We start from the raw sequence: 21638 nt of genomic DNA, 5'->3' as shown, positions 1-21638 counted from the left end.
AAGTAAGCAGTTTTGAGGATGAAATTTTTATTTAGAGAGGAGGATTATAATAGTTGAGTCCTACACATTTTCAACTATAACTAATATGCCAATAGAAGTATTAAGTAATATATATATATTATCCATATTTAGTAATATGATTAATAATATTTATACTTCATAAATATGATAAATAATAAGTTTATGTTTTCGGATTTCATAATTGAAGTATATGTTTTTCAAAAATATTATCCTTAGTGTTCTATGAAATGTTGGTTGAGCATGTATAAGTATTAATGTTTACGTTAAGCATATTGCAATAAGTCAAAATGTGTTAGTGGATTTGACTATGAGACTAAGTTATGATAATAAGCATGCATATAGTAATTAGAAGTGACAATTGAATTTTAATTGACTCGAAGTGAATATCGAGGCTTGAATAAGTTTCACTATGATTATTATAAGGAAGTTTTAAGTTTTATTCATTATGCATGTGAAGAATTATAAACTATTTAAGCATGGATGGAGTAATAAAAAATTAAATGAAGAAGTAAATTAAAGAAGAGCATTCTACTACATATTGAGATATATAAGTGAGATTGAAAAAAGAGTTTAGATCAAAAATGTTATCTTTGTCAAATCAAATTAAACTTAATGGAAGTTACTACAACATAAAAATTATAGTAGTAAAAGAAAAAAAAAATTAAAATGAGGTTGGGATTGAACTTTAAACCTTAAGGTAATCTTTTTAACACCTCTTATCTTATTCTAGCCTTATCTTCTTTAGTAACTTGTAACTCATGACTCTTTCTTTTCTTCTTCAATTGTTCTTTTAGCTTTTTTCATGAAAGCCAGAAACCATAGAAGATTGAGGTACTTAGAATCTTCTATTTTCTAAGAAAGGGTTTTATTCAAATTGAATTAATCCCCTTAGGAATATGATTAATCTTTGACCTTTTGATTTGTTTTAAGAGGTTCGCTGAGAGTTCTGTGAGATTTGAAATTGAGTGAATATCATCTTTATTTATCAAAATCAAAATATGAGATTTATAAATTTAAATAGTCATAATTTCATTAGAATAGAATATGTATTAGTAGTTGAAATATGAAAGTAGTTTAGCCTCCAAATTATTCTATTTTAAGCTAAAATTTGATATGTATTTAGTTTTATATGTTTTCTAATTTTTAACAAAATTTTATGATAATTAAATCAAGGCATTTGATGATCCTATGCTCTCAATTTGATACCAACTAGTTTAATTAAGGCATTTGATGATCCTATGATCTCAATTTGATAAATATGTTGCTTTTTAACACACTCTTTTATTAGTATTTTTATTTTTTTTAACTCAATTAGGTAAATATAAGTTTAATTTATTATAAAATAATAGTTGTATAAATTATTGTATGCATAAGGTATTTTGGAATCTATGTTTTGACTAATATGATCTGAATATATATATATTTTTTATAAGTATAATAATATATAAATTATTATAAAAATATTTTTATATTTATGTATATATAATGATATGTGGTATGAAAATGCACGTTTTTTTATGATATATAATATGAGCATGCATGAATATATTATGATATTTAATGTACGTATATGTTACGATATGTAGTTTGAGTGCATGTATATATTATAATATATGAGAGTATATATATATATATATATATATATATAATAATATACTGTGAGTGTGTACATTATAATATGAAGTGTAAGAGTTTATGAATTTGTTATGTTTTCTATATATGTATATAATAATTTTAAATTATTTTAATATAAAATTTATCTCTTTATTTTGTATATGATATATTGTACGATTATGTTTGCTAAAAAAAATCTTAGGATAAAAAGTTTACTATTAAATGTTTTATGTCAATAATTTTAAAATATCATAAACATGACATGATATGATATATGCTTATTTGAATAAAACTATAAAGATTTATACTTATTAATTTATTGTTCACTATAAATTCTGAAAACAAGTACAAAATTATAGTTATATATTAGATTTTAAAAATACTATGTAAATTTTTTTTACCATTTTATTTTATTTTATTTTAAAACTATATTTTTATTATACTCTTATTAATAAAAACAATTAAAATATTGTATTTTATTTTAATCATGAATGTTGGGTATTACGTTGTGTAAGCGTAGAATGAGACGAGAGTGGGACCAACGTAAGTTGACTCGAGGTCAGCCCCAATCATAGCCGAGCACCCAATTTCCCGGGCTTATAAGAGAACCCAATCACCATCCAACACGTACGATTAGAGCGAGAAAGACACATTCCAAGTTCTGACCGGCGTGGCCATGACTCAAGTCACGATGATGTCGACGTGGTGCGCACTTCATTGCACGATTGCAAAAGCTTTCAAAAGCCATCAACGATGGCGTTGCATCAGCGCCTCCAAAAGCGGAGACACGCCCTCAACGTGCCCCCCAAAGCAAGCGTGAAGTGGTGACGTGGCTTTGACCACTCCACCTGAATGAACGCAGGAAATCAATCTCCAATGCAGAAGCAGAGATCCCCGCGTCCCGACCAAGCCACTCACACGGCTAATACCTCCGGAGCCCACCGCTTTCCACCAGTGGAAGATCGATAACCCGTGTTTGGTGGCTCCACCCAGACGCAGGAACCATCCCGGGGTCCTATCAACCTGCGCACGCATCACAATGCAAAGCCCCGATCGAGTATGTGGGGGGGTGGAAAGCAGGTGTGGTGGTGTCAGCATAGGATGCCATCCACTATGCACAGAAACCTTTTCTCATTGGTTTCGATGGCCATTCCCGCGTGTGTGTGGTCGTGCATGTAAGACAAAGCATGTATGAATCAAGTACAATCAAACCGCGTATAATCCTAGCTGTCAGACGCCTACAAGACACCAAAGCCTGTCTTCCTGAGGACCCTCTAGCAATTGCCGTAGAAATAACTTCCCTTAATGCTCTTTAAATTTAAGTGAGAAAGAATATATACATACATATATATGATAAATGATAAAATAAATAAATGTTTAAGATGATATAAACAGAAGAAAAAAAATATGAATATTGCAGTTAGAATATATAAAATAATTAGTATTAGTGAGGTAAGAAGAGATAGACCTAAAAAAAAAATTACTGAAAAACTATAAATGAAGAGCTAATATTTTTAATTTCTAATAATATTATTTTGTCTAGAGCTGAATGACAATAAAAGATTTGTTTGACTGATCCTAAATAGAACATGAGGTGTGAATTGCCTCTGAAATAAACAATCTATTATTTAAGGGCATCAACAATGTCATTTGGTGCAGTATTTGAGTTATAGGAAGAATCTTTCTGTAAATTGTAGGAATCTACATTGATCTTTTCCAAATCTAATGAACCCTTGCCTCAAATCCCTCTGCCAAAATCTCCCTGTAGAAGTTGACATCTCAATCTTTTTCCCACAGACAAAAATATGATCTACGGAGGATCTAAAAGCAGACATTTAATTCCATTCCAATGTTACAACTAACCTTTTAGTACTCAGCACTTGCCACCTCTACTTTTACTAGGTTTACCTTACAGGTACACACACAGCCAATAAAGTATTTGTTTGAGTGCATTTGACCACACTGCACTGGATCAGTGTCTCTGGTGTCTCTTGTTTCTACACACAAACAACAGTGTTCCTTTGCCCTAACTTGTAGGTCATGTTCCCTACATTCACGAAAAGAGTCTGTTTCCAGATGATCTTACTTCACTGGCATTAAGAGCCTATGAACAAAGCAGCTATGCATTATAAATGCAATGGGCCACACTGTTTGTGCATCTTCTTGTCTACACAGCCTGGTATTGCAGACACACAGCATAGGTCTGTACAAGTCCAGAAACAGTATTTGTTTATGTGAACATGGACCAGGTTAGTTGTCATGGAATATTAGCATCATGTTGCTAACAAAACTCCAAAGTATTGTGGTGAGTAGCCTATGTATCTGGAATGTCTTGTACTACCTTTCCAAGATAGAGGAAAGAATACATCTATCATGTCGAGTCAGCTAAATCATAGAGTTTCTCTCTGTTACTCGAGGAAGCTTAAATGAGGACTTGATGCCAGTTTGTACTGGCACACATCTCACATCTACTCTGCCCAAAATTGTGGCATTAGTTTTGAGTCGCACAGATTGCAGAGGAGCATGCTTACTGTGGCAGCAAAGCATCAAATGGGTAGAATGGTGATGGCCAATGTGCTTTTGAGTTTAAACTTTAAACAATTGAAAAGGTACAGACTAGCATGACAAGAGTCAAGATGGTTTGTACATGCATACCTTCACTGTTCTCTGCTTCCCCATTAGAGCTTGTCTCACACCTTTAATGCGCTCCAGCGGTGGTGGATAAACATTGATGAGCTCTGCATTTTCTGCAAAAGGTTGCATCCTTGCATGACCTGTAACACCTCAACAGCAGCAGGAGAAAGGAGAACAGAACATGAAAGAAAGAGAAATATAAGGACAATGGTTAAGTAGGAGATCAAGAGAGGAATTGGCAATGGCAATGGCAAGGAATAGAAAGCCAATTGGCAATCAAAGAGAGAGATAAAAATGATCCCACAGTAGAAGGACATTAAACAAACACCTACTGTGCCTCGCTTTCCTCCCCCTCTCCTCCTCGAGTGAGATTCTCTTCAGATAATGCAGCAAAGCCTGCAGCATAATTCAATTAAACTAACAAGAAAGGATTAGTAAATTGGGCAAGGTAACTGCTTTTGAGGTGAAACGTTGTTCAAACGTTCCTTGTCCCTCTCTCCCACTTGGAATCCCCTCCCAACCAAACAAAATTATATTTTTTTCTTCTCCTCCCCCTCGCCTGCAGACACTTGAGCCCCATCTGAGCAAGGGAGTTTGAGCCATAGTGGTAGAATCTGGGAAAAGATTGGAGCTTGGAAGCAATGGCGAACGGTTTCGGGCTCCAGTGAGCTATTGGCAGATCTGGAGGAACTTCTGTTTGAGTAGAGGACGACAATGGCAGCCGAGAAGTCCAGCTCCAGAGGCCAAGCATGGTTTGGTCGTTGCTCCATCTAATTTTACTGGAAAGCTTTGATCTTTTAGCTCATCAGTCTCGTTTTCTTGAAGGTTTTGCACTACTGGATTGCCTACTGACATTGTGATCGAGGTTGGTGAGATGAGCTTCCATCTCCACAAGGTGATGATCTAAGCCCCAAATGTATCAGCTTTTTGCCCTTTTTGTTGGTTTCTAACTCGGATTTTAGTGTCGACAGTTCCCCTTGATGTCGAAGAGTAGAAAGCTCCACCAACTGATCACGGAGATAGAGCAGAAAAATGGGGCAGACGGAGAGGAGGAAGAGATCGAAGAAGTGGAAGAGGACTTCCACCACATTCCGCTGCCGGACTTCCCCGGCGGCGCTGAAATCTTCGAGGCCGCCGCGAAGTTCTGCTACGGTGTCAAAATCGAGATCACCGCCTGGAACGCCGCCGCCCTGCGCTGTGCGGCCGAGTACCTCGAAATGACGGAGGAGTTCGCGGAGGAGAACCTCGTGTCGCGGACCGAGCGGTTCCTAGCCCAATCCGTGCTCCGGAGCCCGAGGGAATCGGTGAAAGCCCTCAAGTCCTGCGAGGCTTTGCTCCCCATGGCTGAGGACCTCGGCCTCGTGCAGCGCTGCGTCGAATCCATCGCCACCCGCCCCGCCTCCGCCGACATGAGCTCCCTCTTCGGCTGGCCCATCAAGGAGGGCAGCAGCGGGCGGGCGGCCGCGGCAGCTGACGCCAAGCTCCAGTCTGCCGCCGCCGCCCTCTGGAATGGGATCGATACCGGGATCCGCCGAAAGAACGGCCTCCGCTCCACCGCCGCCTCGGCCGCGGCCGCGGTTGCCGTTGATTCCTGGTTCGAGGACCTGGCGGCCCTCAGCCTCCCTTTCTACAAGCGGGTGATCTCCGCCATGAGAGCCAAGGATCTGAACGCCGACGTGATCGAAGGCTCCCTCATCTCATACGCTAAGCGGTCGATCCCGGGGCTCTCACGGTCGAACCGTCATCATAACGCCAGCACTGCGGCCGCCGCCTCCTCTGGCCCGCTGCCATCCGAGGCGGAGCAACGGGAGCTCTTAGAGACCGTCATCACCAACCTCCCCCGATCGAAGAAGAAGAGCAGCAGTTCCTCTTCGGGTCTGGTCACCACCCGTTTCCTTTTCGGCCTCCTCCGCACGGCTAACATCCTCCGCGCCTCGGAAGCTTCCCGGACCGCCCTGGAACGCAGGATCGCTTCGCAGCTCGAGCACGCCACCCTCGACGACCTCCTGATGCCGAGCTATTCCTACCTTGTCGAGACGCTCTACGACGTGGACTGCGTCGAGCGGATCGTGGGCTTCTTCCTGGAGGGCCTCGAGGAGAGACCGGCCACCGCTGCCGCCGCCGAGGAGGACGCAGACGACGGCGGTGATGGGGAGGAGGAGGCGGGATCATCCCTGTGTACTGATAAGAACAAGCTGCTGGTGGTGGGGAAGCTGGTGGACACGTACCTCTCAGAGATCGCGTCCGACGCGAACCTGAAACCAGACAAGTTCTGCAACCTCGCACTCTCGCTGCCGGACCACGCGAGGATGTTCGACGACGGCCTCTATCGCTCCGTCGATGTCTACCTCAAGGTACGGCGATTCCGGGGCTCTTGTTGGGATGTACATGAGGTGTTTGTTAATATGTTCGTGATGGATTATATATGCACGTGCACGTAGGCGCATCCGAGGATAACCGAGGAGGAGAAGGAGAGGGTGTGCGGGGTGATGGACTGCCAGAAGCTGACGCTGGAGGCGTGCACGCACGCGGCGCAGAACGAGCGGCTACCGTTGCGGGCGGTGGTGCAGGTGCTCTTCTTCGAGCAGCTGCAGCTGCGGCGGGCGATCGCAGGGACGCTGATGGCGGCGGAGCACGAGGAGGCCGAGGAGGAGGAGGAGGATGAGGCAGCGGAAGGGGAGAGGAGGGAGAGGGGCGGGTGGAGGGGGGCGGCGGCGATACGGGAGAACCAGGTGCTGAGGCTAGACATGGACAGCATGCGGAGCCGGGTGCAAGGGCTGGAGAGGGAGTGCTCGAGGATGAGGAAGGCGATCGAGAGGATGGACCGCGGGGCGGTGGCGGCGGCGGGGGGCGGCCGGGGAAAGCTGGCCAGACGGTTCGGCTGCAAGTTCGGCACGCAGGTGTGCGTTTCGCACCACCGGACGGTGGTGGCGCCGAGGAAGTCATGAAGGAGGATCAACAAATGGCTTAGCCAGATGATGTAATGCTGTGTCTTAAGCTACAATGATGTCAACTTTCGCAAGACTAATCGAGCACATGAGGACGATTTAGGTGAAACACTTGAGAGAATGGTTACCTGAAGAAGCCTCCGTCGAATCATGATGGAGATAGGCACAAAGTGCTGATGATGATACTTCAAATTGCTCTGACTAAAATCTTCTCAAATTAATCTGAACACTAAAGTAAACACAAATTGTATGAACATTTATGTTGTTACCAAACATTAGGGTATAAAAACATAAATATGCTCCTTCATACAAAATCTTATAAGTTCTTTTGAGAAAATAAATTGATATATTTTTGAGAAAAAAAAATTATTGATTCCACGATTATATAAAAACAAGTTTATATTATTTTTTTAAATTATATGATCTAATTCGTCGTTGCAGCAATCAACGGCTATCTCGAAGCATTTCGATCCTTATACTTTTAAAAGTTATATTAATTTTTTTTTTATATTTATAAAAATAAAAATATATATTATAATTATTTGTTTAATTATTTTATTTTATATATTTTTAAAAAATTATATTAAGATCTTTATATTTGTGAAAGTGAAAAATATAGTAATAGAGATATTAAAGATAAATAATTATGAAGGCTAATCTATAATTAATCTCAAAACTTTTGGGAGAATTTCTCATGCCATATTTCATTTACGTAAGAAATAAGTAAAAAATATAAATCTTATATAACAAAGATAGATATAAAAATACTTCAATTTACAAGCAACAGTGACAAGAAAAATACTATTTATCTGAAGAGAAGAAAATAGTACAAAAAGATGGAATCATCGAGTCATGCATATTCATTTTCAGAAATACTCGCAATTGAAATGGCAACAAATAGTTACATTTGTTGAAACATCGTCTGATCATAATCGTTGCATAAAATGCATTCAAGATGATGTCTTTATAGCTTATTGTTAAGGTATGAACAATCTATTAGGTGTCATCCCCCCTGTTTCAAACATTAAAAATCTTAAATTGAAAACTAATGAATTTTTTTTTGTCACTCACATATACACACTGAAAAGCTTTTATTTTCTAAAAATAATACAAAGTTATTTGAATAATATTGGTAAATAAACTGCATCGCACGAAGATTAAAGATTGGTGCAGAAAATGCTGTCAACCTCAAATAATTGGGGCACAACTTTTGGTACAATTATTGTTGTTGTATATATACGAATAAAATTTTAAATTTTCAAAAATAAAATAAGCATATCTATGTGATTTTGATCATCAAATGATGTTGTACATAGTTTAATAACCAGCATCCAAGGTTGTACAAAGGTATATTGACATGTAAAATATCTATGTGTATTTATCATAACATTATCGATTTTATCAATAAAAATATAAAAATAAAAAAATAAAAAAAATAATTTTAATATTTTAGTTAGTGGTGACGAATAACATTGGTGGTGGCAGACGATATCGTTGTTGGGAATCATGGGTGGTTTTTATGGATAAGGAGAGCAATGACAAGAGGTAAGGGCTGCTTTGCATATGTGTTTTGTCAATACAGTTACCAAGCGACGAAAAGCCTATCGATGCAAATGCCAAGCAACGTTATTCTGTATTTACTTCGATATCAACATAGTTGTCAAGCGACATCGCTCGACATATGCATTGGTGGTTGTTTCGTCACTCGACAATTGTGTTGATGCCAATGCAAATGTAAAACGATGAAAATGTTATTCGATAACTGTATTGACGTCAACGCAGATACAAAGCGACTCTATCTCTCGTCGTCACTTTCTCATCCACAACAGGCACCGGTGACCTAACGATTAGTTAAAATATTAAATTTATCTTTTAACTTTTTATTTTTATGTTTTTATTAGTAAAATTAATGTTGTTAAGATAAATAGACTTAAATATTTTATTTTTATAATAATATCAATATAATCTTTTAAAATATAAAAACTAAAATACTAAAAAAATTTAACTAAATACATAATATCTAGTCAGACTATCGACCTATCAAATTGTTTAAAGCTACGCCCCACCACAATTCAAAGAGTCAGAACACAATTAATCACTTCCACCAAACCGTGCATTAAATGAAGAAGACCCCACCCCACCCAACTGGCCAACTATTCATTATCGATTGCTGTGATGACATGGATGGATGAGCTTCATCTTCCTATAATTTCCCTCGAGGGGTTCATGTTCAGACACGTATCTCCTGAATCGATTGATGTTGAATTCGATGGATGTTAATAAGGGATGATTGAATTATATATAAATAAATATAAGAGAATTTTTCAGCGAAAGATATTATAATTCACTGGGAATTAATCACAAAATTCTTAACCATTTATGTCATTATTTCTCTATTAATAATCTATAAACATAATTAATATCATAAATATTTTAAATGAATCTTATACGAAGTCTGTATACTAAAGATGTTAATATTTAATATTTAGATGAATATATATAAATATTAATATATGTTATTTTCAGATCTGGCGGAAGGGGACACGTCGGCACCGTGGACAGTGACACGTGATGGAAGTGGGGCTCCGTTTTGTCGTTTCCTAGTGTGCCGCATAGTACGGTTCCGGTCTGGCGAGCCATCACCCATTTGGCTTACCACTTGTTTGCATGAGAGGAATGAGCTGGTTCCCTGTGCGGGACCCTGTGGGGCCTTCTGGTTCATTCCACGCGTCCCACGCGTCCCACGCTCGAACGAATGATCTCACTACTCTCCCTGACGGTGTGTTCCCAGCTGTCGTGACTGAGCCGCTGCACGACTCTCGACACGAATCTTCCATGATCCAAGAACACGACAGGCCCCACCTCACTTGGGAATGGTAACCCCCCTCCGTCCTTAAAACTCCATGGGAGTTCCTTCGTTGAGATCATATCCGGGGACAGGGAGGAGCGAACCGTGACCTTGTGAGAGGGGATGGCGGAGACGACGAGGGCTTACCTGAGGATGAAGACGGATTACGCCCTCAGCGGCGGCGACGACGAGTTGATCCGGTCGGATCTGAAGGAGCTTGGCCTCGCCGCTAGGAGGCTCGCCAACCACGCCTTCATGCTCGGCAGCGGCTTGGGCGTCGGCACCACTTTCCTCAAGTTCCTCGCTTCCTTCGCTGCTATGTCAGTTTGCTCGATCTTTCTGCTTTTCTTTCCTTTCCTACCTTCACATTTCTAGTTTGTTTTCGCGCGTGTTAACACATGCCATTGTGGAAACTAAATTCGTGAATGATGCGGAAAGGTCTTCGGTTGTGGGTTGTCATCTAATTATTTGAGGTTGTTGTTTGAACATTTGAGTTATTAGATCTGGATTGTGCTTTAGAAGTTTCTGATGGTGATTGTGTGTCTTGGGCACGTAGATTGGAAATGAATCGAGATAGTATGGACCATTGGGTAGGGCATGTAGTCTAATCTTTTTGGTTGCTGGGAAAAATGGAGGTTCGATCCCCAAAAGCAATAACTTCATGGTCACTGTTTGGTGGTAAGAAAAGGTTCTATGGTAAACGGTGGCAGAATTCCCATGGATACTAAATTGTTTGATTAAGAATCAAATCTAACTTTCCTATGTTGGTTAAACCTTTTCTGCTAATGGTTGGAAACGTAAAGCCACAGCCACAGTTTGATTCCTTCATGTGGATACTAGACCAGATCCTTTCAGGCAGTGACCTACTCTGTCATGCCTCACATGGACCTTGAAACAGATTCATGCAAGGATATAATCCTAGCTTCTTCTTAAGCTTCAAATCTCTATTATAGTCAGCAATTTCATTATAGTCTTCGAACTTACCTTTACCATCGCGCCCTTATGGGTAGCTTTTTTCTTTTTGCTTAAACAAAACAAACCAAAAAAAAGGTGATAACGAGAGCTGTAGCTCTTAGCATCCTGAGATGTAAATAGATTTTCTAAGATGGAGGTCATTATACTATGGTTTTTCTGCTTGGATCTTGCCATTTACCTCTTATTTATATGTGTGAATCTGTCTAATTATAAAATCCTACTCTGAGAAGAGAAAAAAAAAATCCTACTTTCAGTAGTATCTGTGACTTTGAACCATTTTTAAGTGTGTACCTAGAAGATAACTACGGTAGCACGTGCAATTATGTTTCTTTTGTCAGGTACATCAAAGTTTGCTTGAGCAATTTTCTCATGTTTTATGTTTGTTCTGTAATATCACCCCTTCCAACTCTTATTGTATTTTTCCTCAAGAAAAAGTTCTCTGGAGTTTTTTTGATTAATGATTTCAAAAATGTGTTGGACCTTATCATACTGAGATACAAAGCAAACCGATGATCAGATAAAAGATCATGAATAAGATGTCTTTGTTCTCATAGGATATACATTGATGAATTATGTAGTTCTGCCATTAACTTTATTTAGGAGTTAGGACTACCATGATTTCATGTAACTGCCTTGTAAATTGTCATCACAAATAATTATATCAGTTCTGCAATTCTGGAAGTTTTGTAGTATGACTTGTTTAGTATAACAATCAATGCATTTATCTTAATAATCATACTGGTATCTGAAGCTAGATCTTTGCTCTGATTTCATACTTTCAGCTTAAATCACCTACATTTTTGTTTCTTCTTCTGCAGATATCTGTTGATACTGGATCGAACGAACTGGAGGACAAACATGTTGACTTCACTTTTAATTCCATATATCTTCTTGAGCCTGCCATCGGTACTATTTTCCATTCTAAGGTGATCATCTTGTTCTTGTTTTCATTTGGATGTAATAGAGAATAAAGGTAAATGCCAATTTGACCAATCATCTTACAGTATTCTCCACCAAAATAAAATGTTGGATAGCTAAAAGGTTTTGGTTTTCCTGATGATGTGGAGATAGTATGGTGTCCTGGAGTTTTAATTATCAATCGCAATCACCAAATCACAAAATGTTGGATAGCTTAAAGGTTTTTGTTTTCCTGATGAAGTCGAGGTAGTTTGAAGGTCCATGAGTTTGTATTATCGAGAACAATTGCAGTAAAGGGTAAACCTTTGGCGGAATTGCAAGGGACAGCATCATTAATAAGCATAATAGGACTAGGTCAGGCTTCACTGTTACTGATTAAGAGTTTACTTATTATACTTAAACCTGTAGTTTAGGCAAATCTAGATTCTTAGTCTGGATTATTTGGTCTTCTGGATTCCTTTCATGCTTTCCTTTTTCTTTTTTTTAATATAAATCGTCTGCTAGACATGTACATCTTGCACTCTTGCCCATATGTATGGATAAGCTTTTCAATTGTTCTTATGATTATTTCTTGTTTATTTTTTCCTATGATGTGTATTTCCTTCTTGTTTTGCAGAGGGGAAGTTGGGAAATGGATTGCATTAATTGCTGTTGTTCTGCGCCTTTTCTTTCCTCGGCACTTCCCTGGTATTTGTTGCAATATAATCTAACTTGCTTTATCATATTCCTTACGCCAACTGATTATTCTTAGTGCTTATCATGCATATGGTCCTTAATGTGTGTAATATTGCTTTATTAATTGTAATTGTAATTGGCACCAAAATAACCTAACATATATGCTTGCTAAATAGTTTCTAGTTTCTATTTCATAATGTTAATTGCTCTAAATCCTTCTTCATTTACCTACCAGTAGATATTCTTTGGGCACCTACTATACAGGATTTTTAATATGATTTTCGAGTTCTGGAAATGTACGACAGTATGTGTTGGAAATTCATCCAATACTCTAAATCACTATTAAAATATTGTTTGATTGGGAACCGAATGTCGCCGAGTAAATCTTTATTCCCACCTTAGAAGTGTCAACAAGATATAGATGATTCAAAGTATCAATCAAATTGCACTTACCAGTATGTACTGATGTAGAATTTCTCAACACACATTTAATGGAGGAATGGTGTACCTCTCAAACTGTATTTAGAAGCTGGTCTTATGTTCATTTGGCATTCTTTTTTCTCCTCGTCAGGTGAACTATCAGATTCTGATCACAGAGTAGATTAATTATTGACATTAGTGTTTGAAGAGCGTTTTTCCCATAATTATGGGCTTATTTGCAAATTTGCTACCTACTTTTGCCAAAATCTCAAGAAGCAGGAAGACAAGTCGTTCCTTTCCACCAAATCAGCCCTAAGTCCTAGCAGCTTATTTCTTTAAAATGATTCCTACATATGAAATTTGTCTGTAACTATCTAGCAATCTTTGATAAGGCAACCATATAGGATGAATATTTCTCCTAATTATCTTGTAAACGTGGCTTTTTATTGGCTCATGCTTTGCTTCAGTCCAGGGCTATCACACTTGCTTTGGTCTTTGATCGTAAAGTATTGCACCATGCTGTTGTTATTTTCTAAAATATTCATGCATTGTGTTGTATGTGCCAAGAACAGTAAACGAAACATGTTAACAACCATTATGAGTTACTGAATTTTTTTCTGTAAATTTGCAAGGTTATCTAATAATACACTTCTATCAAGCTGCTTTATGCTGTTCCTAGTCTTTGCACAATGAACCTGTAATGAAATCTAAATTTCCTGATGGCATATATATTCGTAAAGGAATATACTGACATGTGCTTCGCATTTTAATATCTAGAATATTTTCCTCTTGAAGAGCAAAATGTCTATTGCAAGCTACCATAAGAACAAGCAGATTATGATCTTTCTGCTGCATTTGTTGTCTTTGGCTTTGCAGACTGGTTGGAGATGCCTGCAGCATTTATCCTTCTTGTGGTGGTTGCCCCTGGATTTTTTGCTCACACTGTAAGAAACGGTCTTGCTGGTGTCTTCATATGTCTGGCTATTGGTTGCTACCTGCTTCAAGAGCACATCCGGGCATCGGGTGGCTTTAGAAACTCATTCACAAAAAGCCATGGTATCTCAAACAGTATAGGCATCATTCTTCTCTTGGTTTACCCTATCTGGCGCTTGGTAGTCCATTTTCCGTAGGCAGCTATTGTCATTAAGGTTCTTGAAAGTTATGTGTGATTGAGAGTCTTAAGTTTGAGACATTTGTAGTTCACTTGTTTGCTAGATCTCAGTTCTGTTGATGTGGTAAGACTTACCAAGTCTAGTTATTCATTTGTAAGGTGATGTTTTCACTGTGTAGATCTGAGATTAAATAATGATGTGCAATCTTCTATATTAGAACGAACTGATGAATTGCAATGAGCCAAGCAAAACTTTGATGAAGAAAGGTGGACACCGCAAGTACTTCAGTTCAAGCAGCTAATACTGGTAGGCTCATTTACATATGTACCACCTGTTGCATGCTTATTTTTTTATTCTGGTTGACCCAGAAACATTATTGTTCTTTTACTTGGCTACTCTAAATCAACCCAAAAACTATAGTTTTCTTTTACATGTGCTTCAAACAGCTAATGCTGATGATTATGATAGCTTTTAAACCTAGGAGAAATTTTGAGTAATGACATGAGCTTTCACATTCTCTCCATTTGCTAGGTCAAACTGTTGATTTAAAAAAGTCCATAAATGGTTCATTAATTTTTTTTTTCAACTGCTTGCGATATATAAAATAAGCAAAATGGTAGGTAGATTTTTCCTATAATTTTATACAAAAATGTTGCAAGTCATTTGATATAGAAGCACAAACTCTTAGTTATTCAGCTGTTTATATCTATGTAACAAAGCAAAGGCATTGCCAAGTACAAACTAAATTGTCAAACAGACTAATTCCCACCCGTTTGCTTGACCTCACAGAGACTGAAGGCGGCTGTATTCCCCGTTGCATTGCCGGGCCCATTTAAAATGATGTGCGTACGCGGCTGTGCTAAAGAGGGTGTGACGAATCGCGGTGTCCCTTTGAAGCCACTGATCCGTCCCATTGGCACGTGGCGGTCAGGTGCTTCCCATCGCTTTCGTCCCTCGGCCACTTCGATTCCCTCCTCTTCTTCCATTAACGGCCACGTTACTTGTCCACACCAACCACCGTCACAGAGATAAAGAGAGCCCCCGCGAACTGTTCAAAAGCGGATCTGTCTCTCTCTCTCTCTCTCTGCTTTCATATGCTCATTAAAGAGGCAGGCAGATCATTAAATGGTGCATTGCGACCGCCATTAAAGAGCTCCACCTCATCCATTGGCTCCACCGGCCTACCCCTGCCTGCCAACGCCGACGGCTCCAGGTCAGCGTTGCGTGGGCGTCGATTGCTTCAGCCGCTCCGGGGACAGCAGCGCCTCCGGATCCCCGCACCGCATCCGGCTCGATGAAAACACCAACGATGTCGATGACGATGACGATGACGATGACGAGAACGACGGCCGCGGGAAGAGGGACGGACCCGCGCTGCTGGCGATAAGCCGCTCGCTCGGTTCCCACGAGAGCGGGAAGAACCCTCGCCGCTTAGAAAAGGCCGGGGACTTGGCCAGGGCCGCGGTGGCGCCGCGGAAGGAGAAGACCCTCGCCGCCCGCGAGACAGAGGAGGACCCCATGCCGACGCCCCCAAAAGGCGACGGCCACCGCTTGCTCCAGAAGCCCCCCCGCTGGTGGCGGTACCGCCATGGCGATGCCGTGGATGCCTCTAAGAGCATCCGCTCCGCCGCCAGGCTCCCCTCGAACCCGAAGGAGTATGAGCGCTTGAGTAGGAACCCTCGTGACACGAACCGTTCCTCGGCCGCGAGCGGGGATCCCGCGGCTGAGGCGATCTCGGGGCCGGTGTCGGGGTTCGGGAGGAGGATCGCGTCGCCCCCGCGGTCGGGCGGCGGGTCAATGAGGAGGATGTCGTCCAGGCTGGGGCGGATCCGAGCGGCGCGCATGGGGACGAAGGCGGCCTCGTGGCGGAGCACGGCGGCACGGCAGAGGGGGCAGGTGGGTTGGGATCGGAGCCACACGTCGATGCAGTCCATGTGGAAGGCGTGGGCGCACAGTGGCAGCGTGCGGAGAGTGTCATCGTCCTCGAACTCCAACAGGCACACCGCGCACTCCCGGTTCGTGGCGGCCTGCTGCTTGGCCTTGGTCCGCGAGAACAGCGACACTGGGATCGCCTTGATGGCCGCGTCGTCGAGGCCGTAGGGAGAGAGAAAGAAGTCCGAGGAGGAGCCGAAGGAGCCGCCGCCGTTGAACGGTGGGAGGGAGTCCAGGTCCGATGTCGCGGCCATGGACTGCAGAAACCTCCGCCGCCGCCTCCACCGTCGCCAACGGCGCCGGATGAGGCGGAGGTATCGGGAGAGGATCCGGGCGTAGAGGACGATGAGGAAGGCGGTGCCAACGACGGCCACCATGGCGATTAGCGGGGGGCTGATCCACCCCGGATTGGACCCGCCGTCGCCGGGAACGCGGGGGGATGGCCCCCACTGGAACTCATACGCCGCCTCCGCGTATGACGGCGCCTCCATGTTCGTCGGCGCGGCGGTGGGAGGAAACGGATCCAATCAGAAGCCGCACTCGCAGCCTCTCTCTCGATCTTTATTTTCCGTCTCCTCCGGTGGGCTTCGTTACTGTTTACAGTTCCAATCTGTTCCCGCAATAGGCTTATAACTTAACCGGTTCCCATGGAGTAAAGTGCGATAGGGTTGGGCGCTTTAGGTCGTGTCTAATGGGCGGGAGGCACACCGGAAGCTCCTCAGGGACAACGTGTCTGCATCGTTAGCCACCGGGTGTTGCGATCGATCATACCGGCTTTTAGTCGGAGGTCAGCATCGTCGTAGGAGACTTTGAACACGTGGAGTTCACGTGACTGTTTATTTGTCACGTCAATTCGAATGGAAACTAAATAATGATATTTACTCAAAATGTTAACTACAATTTAAAAGCACTAATAGTGTAAGTTAAATTTTAATTAAAAAAAATTAAAATTTGAGAAAAATATCAAACCTTGAATGGAAAATCTACGATGCTTATCTGATTTAAGATGGCAAGAACAGTGCACTTTAGGCATGACCACAAGATTGGTTGCCCAATTAAAGTCTTGCAATTGGAATAAAAACGTACAGCTTTAGATCTTTTTCATCATTAATATTTTGACAAATTAAAATGGCACCATTATGCAAGATATTTAATTAATAAACAAGTTATATACATATAATTTTACAATAATAAAAAGAATGGTTTAATTCACATGTTTTATAGCACACTTGTAATGGAAGAATTTCTATTTGTTGAGGGCAAGACTACATGCTTCTTATTTAACACATATACTTTAACCACATTTTTTTAATGAAGAAATTTATATAAATCCAAAAATAATAAAAAAAGAAATACCAGTATATATTACACATAGAAAATAGTATTTTCATTTGTTGGGACAACTGTACTTATTTTCTAATTAGAATACTTTAATCATATATGTTGATGGAGAAACTCTAAAATAAATGCGCAAAGCCAACTCCGCACTCAACCTCGTCGAATCCAAACTTAACCCAAACTAAACCAGACACTTTTATTAGTTGGCTTAATCTAACCAACTAGTGATTCGCGCGTCTATATATAGACACACACGAAACAACCCATTTGTTCGAACTGCTCTTTTGTGTCTATCGACGGCTAGGGTTTTGGCGAGGGAGGGAGGGAGAGAAGAGAGATGTTCTTGGGAGGGTTTCCCCGACGGCCGGACAAGGCCACGGCGTACAAGCAGCTGAAGAGACATCTGGGAATCATGGGCGCCTTTATCGTCGTCATCCGCGTCACTCCCTACGTCCTCCATTACCTCTCCCAGGAGAAGGAGGAGCTCAAGCTCGAACTCTGACGGCTCCCCCTCTCCCTCAGGTTCTTACCCTCTCAACCTAAATCTATCTTTGCTCGATTAGTAGTTCAGCTTGATCCTTCTGGATTTACATCTCCAGGTCGGGGTTGTTTGGGCATTTGATGCTTCATGTATGCAATCTCTCCTATTCGACTAATGATTTGTTAGTTTCATTAACACTGGTGTTTGGGTCGAACTGTAGAGTATGATGTGGAAACGTACAGGCGTTAGGTTATACCTGATCTTGTGAACTGCATTGACATATATTCCTCGTCTTATCTTAGAGTCAGAAGAGGAATGTGTGCCTCATGAATGACGACCGTCAATTTTCTACAGTATTTTGATTGTTACAAACTGGGTTAGGTTGTTGACAGTTCAATAATAATTTTATGACATAAGAACCACATGATCAACATCTTAAGTTGCCCATAGAACAGTACGGGACTTTACTTTTTGATGCAAGGTGAAACCTTACAAAAATATGGCTAGATTAACAGTTTAGTATCATAGATGGAGTATGAAATGAGTCACCTTCTGTGTTATATCTCTCTATAAGCCATTTCACATTCTTGCTACTGGCCAATACATCTGTCATATGGAATCTCGACCCTCTTTGTTTCTATACTGCTGTCACCTTTCATCACTCGGTTGCTTCAGAAAAGTTTGTTTAAGGCTCAGCATGTTGCTTATGAATAAGCTGCTAGAGCAGCCGCGAAATAAGTTTAGAAGACCAAATGCCATGATAATTATACAGTAGCATCCTAAAGTGTTTTGGTTTGAAAATGGCTGCTACAATGGTCTGCAGTCATTATACATTGTTTAGATGACAATTGTTTCATATCCAGTGCTATATATATATTTTCTTTTTAAAGTTTAGTTCTTATTGATTAAATACTAACCCTATAACTGCCACTATAAAGTTCCTGACCTGTCCTGGTCAAGATAAAAAGTTATAAATGTTACTTGTTGTTGTTAGTCATGTAATGCGTTGATCCATCTTATGTTAATAATATTTTTGTGTCATTGTTCATGAGATTTGATGGAGTTTTACATTGGTGAGATTATTGAAGATACTATTTATAGAGTAAAAATAGGTTGGCTATAATGACGAGGGGCGTCAAGAGTCTTGTGTGATCGTATAAAATAAAAATTTATTTAATAGTTGCTAGATCAGTAATGCGATCTAAGTGTTAGACAGTTAATAAACAATATATACTAAAAATTCATGTTGCTGAGTTGAGAATGTTGAGATGGATATACGAAATTATAGGAAAAAAATGTTTTCATTCGTGAACAATTATTTGCCTTTTCAATAGATGATAAAATGAGGGAGAATCATTTAAGATGCAATAGATAGAGGTGAAACGATTACAATTAGTGTTATGAATAGATAAGAGGAAGACTAAAATATTTAATAGAAATTATAATAAAGATTTAAATACTTTTAATTTAACTAAACATATGATTTTTTTATATGTCTCATTGGCAGTAAAAGATCTATCTGCACTTTACGACTTTGTTGTTGTTGTTGTTGAATGTTTTTATATCATTGATTAGTGAAATATATCTTCTTTACTATTCCATTGATGGTCAATCATCCAGAAATTATGTTTCCTTTCCATGGTTTAATGAAACCCATGTCAACTGATACTTTGAAAGAATACAAATCTTATGTTTTATTGAGTAATTTTATTATTATCTAAATCTTGGTCAGTCATTGTTGACCTGAAAAAAAATCCAGACCTAATTTGTTTGGAAGTCATTCTTGACCTGAAAAAATCCAGACCTAGTTTGTTTGGGCATGCCTTAGCGTTTTCATTGCCCTTTTAGACTGATAATCATAAGTAACAGAACTAATAAATATATATATATTTTTTGAGGTAATATAAGCTGAACTTAGTTCACTGTAATTGTTCTTTCAGAAGAAACAAAAGTTTTGTCAATCCTTATTATTACTAAAAGATCAAAAGGGACATCCTTGTTCTGTTAATAGGAATCATCTATCTAAATGTAGAGAGCCAACCTGCTTGTTGATTTTCATCGTTGATGATACAAGCAATTTTGAGAAAGTGACAACAGTAGTCTGCTAATAGAATGCCACCATTTGTTAAAGAGCAAACCCCTAATCAATGTTTGTTTAGCGCTAGAAAAAAAAGGTCTTCTTCAAGAAAGATGAAAGGAAAACAGAAGATGTTATCAGTGGAAAACAGATAGAAACCATTACAAGATATGCCAAAGATACTTTGATTTTCTTTTTTCTGTAGTGCACCAATCCTTAATCTCGTAGTCATAGCCAATTTGCCTTGAAAGCCACTTGTCCTGTGCCATGATATGTTTGAGGGATGGTTGTCAGTCCTGATCACAAATCTCTCCTTGGCAAATATGATGCAGCTTGAGTACTGAAGTCACCATCGATAATGTCTCTCTGTCATATATCAAGAGATATATGACGGTAGGATCACGATTCAAAAAAATATTCATGCATAAAACAATGATATAGGTTCTCTTGGGTAATGAGTCTAATAGATAAATGCATACACAATAAAACTTGTTTTCATACTTTTATAATATTGATCAAATTAAAATATATTCTTACATCATCAAAATTGCATATCCCTTATTCTACTTGATGCATAGAGATATCATGATTGATTTTGAGATGATAGACGGTCCTCTTGATAGAATAGTACTCTGGTGATATCACTGATTGAATTACTTGTAAGAATAATATCACTTGTTAAATTAGAAGTTGTGGATCTACAAGCTGACAAACAATAGTGTCTAAAAGTTATATTGTGATATCAAATCCATAAAGTGATTGTCATCGTTTTTACCTGCCATCATTTTATAGCTTGGATCTTATGTCCTTGTGAACTCTCTGCAAGCTTGCAACATAGTGGCTAACTCTCAAGAATTTGACTTTATGTATTAATGCATGGTTGTTTTCTTTCTCTTGCTTTGGCAAAATGCTGGTTCACTTATTTGACATACCATTCTTTACTAATTTTCTTGATATTAATTTTCCCCAGTTCTTGATGACAGATAAATTGCCTGCAACAGGTTGGAGTATACCATGAAGAAGAGGGTGCTTTTGGTTGATCGATTATGGCTATGCGTTAAGAAGACTATTTTGGGTTTCCATATCTTTTGAATATTAAAACATATACTTCGGTCGTCGTTCACCAAATTGCTCTGAGAAACCAAGTTATTGAGTGCTGTATGTTGGCTTTAATTGTTCTGTGAATGCAGATGCACAGAGTTCGTTATATAACGGGCCCTAATTACTCATGCTATCTCAAACAAATAAATCGGCGGGAAGCAACACTAACTGATGGGGCTTTGTGTGATTAGCTATACGGGTAATTATAGATTATCTTTTGTAATTAATTATGATTAACATCTTGAATTTTATATTTTAAAAAGCAACATTAATATTTTTATACTTACGAAATATTTAATCTATTTTTTATGTCGTTAATTTTATTGATAGAAAAAATTACATGTCGTGTGAAAAAGGTTATTAATAAAAAAATAATTTTATTTTATTTTTTAATTATTCATTTTATATAAATTTATTTTGATTTTTTTTCCTCCGCTCCTCTTTTCAACATGCTTGTCGCATTTGTTCGTTCGTTGCTTGTTACACTTGTTCTTTCGTCCATCGGTTGTTCTTTCGCTCTTCACACTTGTTCATCCATTGCTCT

General features: G+C 39.6%; 4 protein-coding genes and 1 long non-coding RNA gene across 7 annotated transcripts; 3 read left to right on the top strand and 2 right to left on the bottom strand.

Annotated features, from left to right (window-relative positions):
- Nucleotides 1-3954: 3954 nt before the first annotated feature.
- LOC135649957 (uncharacterized) lies at nucleotides 3955-4429 on the bottom strand. Of its 2 annotated transcripts, none has more exons than XR_010501437.1 (2): nucleotides 4291-4429; nucleotides 3955-4165 (listed from the first exon to the last, which is right to left on the bottom strand). It is a non-coding gene; the product is annotated as an uncharacterized LOC135649957 (long non-coding RNA). The 2 variants fall into 2 exon arrangements; XR_010501438.1 differs by having other exon boundaries at nucleotides 3955-4103; nucleotides 4291-4425.
- On the top strand, nucleotides 4320-7326 carry LOC103999116 (BTB/POZ domain-containing protein At5g66560-like). Its single transcript, XM_009420773.3, has 4 exons — nucleotides 4320-5021; nucleotides 5095-5164; nucleotides 5241-6623; nucleotides 6711-7326. Exons 1-4 carry the CDS (start codon nucleotides 4984-4986, stop codon nucleotides 7215-7217), a joined length of 1998 nt encoding a protein of 665 aa, XP_009419048.2. The 5' UTR covers nucleotides 4320-4983; the 3' UTR covers nucleotides 7218-7326.
- A 2800-nt stretch (nucleotides 7327-10126) lies between these two features.
- Nucleotides 10127-14388, top strand: LOC135648315 (cold-regulated 413 plasma membrane protein 2-like). Its single transcript, XM_065165868.1, has 4 exons — nucleotides 10127-10385; nucleotides 11859-11966; nucleotides 12575-12645; nucleotides 13930-14388. The coding sequence occupies exons 1-4, from the start codon at nucleotides 10189-10191 to the stop codon at nucleotides 14181-14183; spliced, it is 630 nt and encodes a 209-aa protein (XP_065021940.1). The 5' UTR covers nucleotides 10127-10188; the 3' UTR covers nucleotides 14184-14388.
- Nucleotides 14389-14834: 446 nt separating this feature from the next.
- LOC135648314 (RING-H2 finger protein ATL65-like) lies at nucleotides 14835-16613 on the bottom strand. The gene has a single exon (XM_065165867.1). The coding sequence runs from the start codon at nucleotides 16586-16588 to the stop codon at nucleotides 15380-15382; it is 1209 nt and encodes a 402-aa protein (XP_065021939.1). The 5' UTR covers nucleotides 16589-16613; the 3' UTR covers nucleotides 14835-15379.
- A 1097-nt stretch (nucleotides 16614-17710) lies between these two features.
- Nucleotides 17711-21222, top strand: LOC103999112 (mitochondrial import receptor subunit TOM6 homolog). Of its 2 annotated transcripts, none has more exons than XM_065167736.1 (2): nucleotides 17711-17957; nucleotides 20995-21222. In XM_065167736.1, the coding sequence occupies exon 1, from the start codon at nucleotides 17773-17775 to the stop codon at nucleotides 17935-17937; it is 165 nt and encodes a 54-aa protein (XP_065023808.1). In that variant the 5' UTR covers nucleotides 17711-17772; the 3' UTR covers nucleotides 17938-17957; nucleotides 20995-21222. The 2 variants fall into 2 exon arrangements, with proteins under 2 accessions (XP_065023808.1, XP_009419045.1); XM_009420770.3 differs by having other exon boundaries at nucleotides 20977-21222.
- Nucleotides 21223-21638: the final 416 nt, after the last annotated feature.

Source organism: Musa acuminata, chromosome BXJ3-9, assembly GCF_036884655.1.
Source record: "Musa acuminata AAA Group cultivar baxijiao chromosome BXJ3-9, Cavendish_Baxijiao_AAA, whole genome shotgun sequence".
Lineage (NCBI taxonomy): Eukaryota > Viridiplantae > Streptophyta > Magnoliopsida > Zingiberales > Musaceae > Musa > Musa acuminata.
Note: the sequence above shows the minus strand (reverse complement) of the source record. Positions and strands in the feature narration are given on the sequence as shown.

What these genes read in the sequence shown, in the direction of transcription:
- LOC135648315 (XM_065165868.1), top strand. Translation starts at nt 10,189, where the DNA reads ATGGCGGAGACGACGAGGGCTTACCTGAGGATGAAGACGGATTACGCC. An exon ending in CTCGCTTCCTTCGCTGCTAT is followed by an intron (nt 10,386 to 11,858) that starts GTCAGTTTGCTC and finishes CTTCTTCTGCAG; the next exon opens with ATATCTGTTGATACTGGATC. An exon ending in CTTTCCTCGGCACTTCCCTG is followed by an intron (nt 12,646 to 13,929) that starts GTATTTGTTGCA and finishes TTGGCTTTGCAG; the next exon opens with ACTGGTTGGAGATGCCTGCA.
- LOC103999112 (XM_065167736.1), top strand. Translation starts at nt 17,773, where the DNA reads ATGTTCTTGGGAGGGTTTCCCCGACGGCCGGACAAGGCCACGGCGTAC.
- LOC103999116 (XM_009420773.3), top strand. Translation starts at nt 4,984, where the DNA reads ATGGCAGCCGAGAAGTCCAGCTCCAGAGGCCAAGCATG. An exon ending in TGAGCTTCCATCTCCACAAG is followed by an intron (nt 5,165 to 5,240) that starts GTGATGATCTAA and finishes TAGTGTCGACAG; the next exon opens with TTCCCCTTGATGTCGAAGAG. An exon ending in CCGTCGATGTCTACCTCAAG is followed by an intron (nt 6,624 to 6,710) that starts GTACGGCGATTC and finishes ACGTGCACGTAG; the next exon opens with GCGCATCCGAGGATAACCGA.
- LOC135648314 (XM_065165867.1), bottom strand. Translation starts at nt 16,588, where the DNA reads ATGGAGGCGCCGTCATACGCGGAGGCGGCGTATGAGTTCCAGTGGGGG.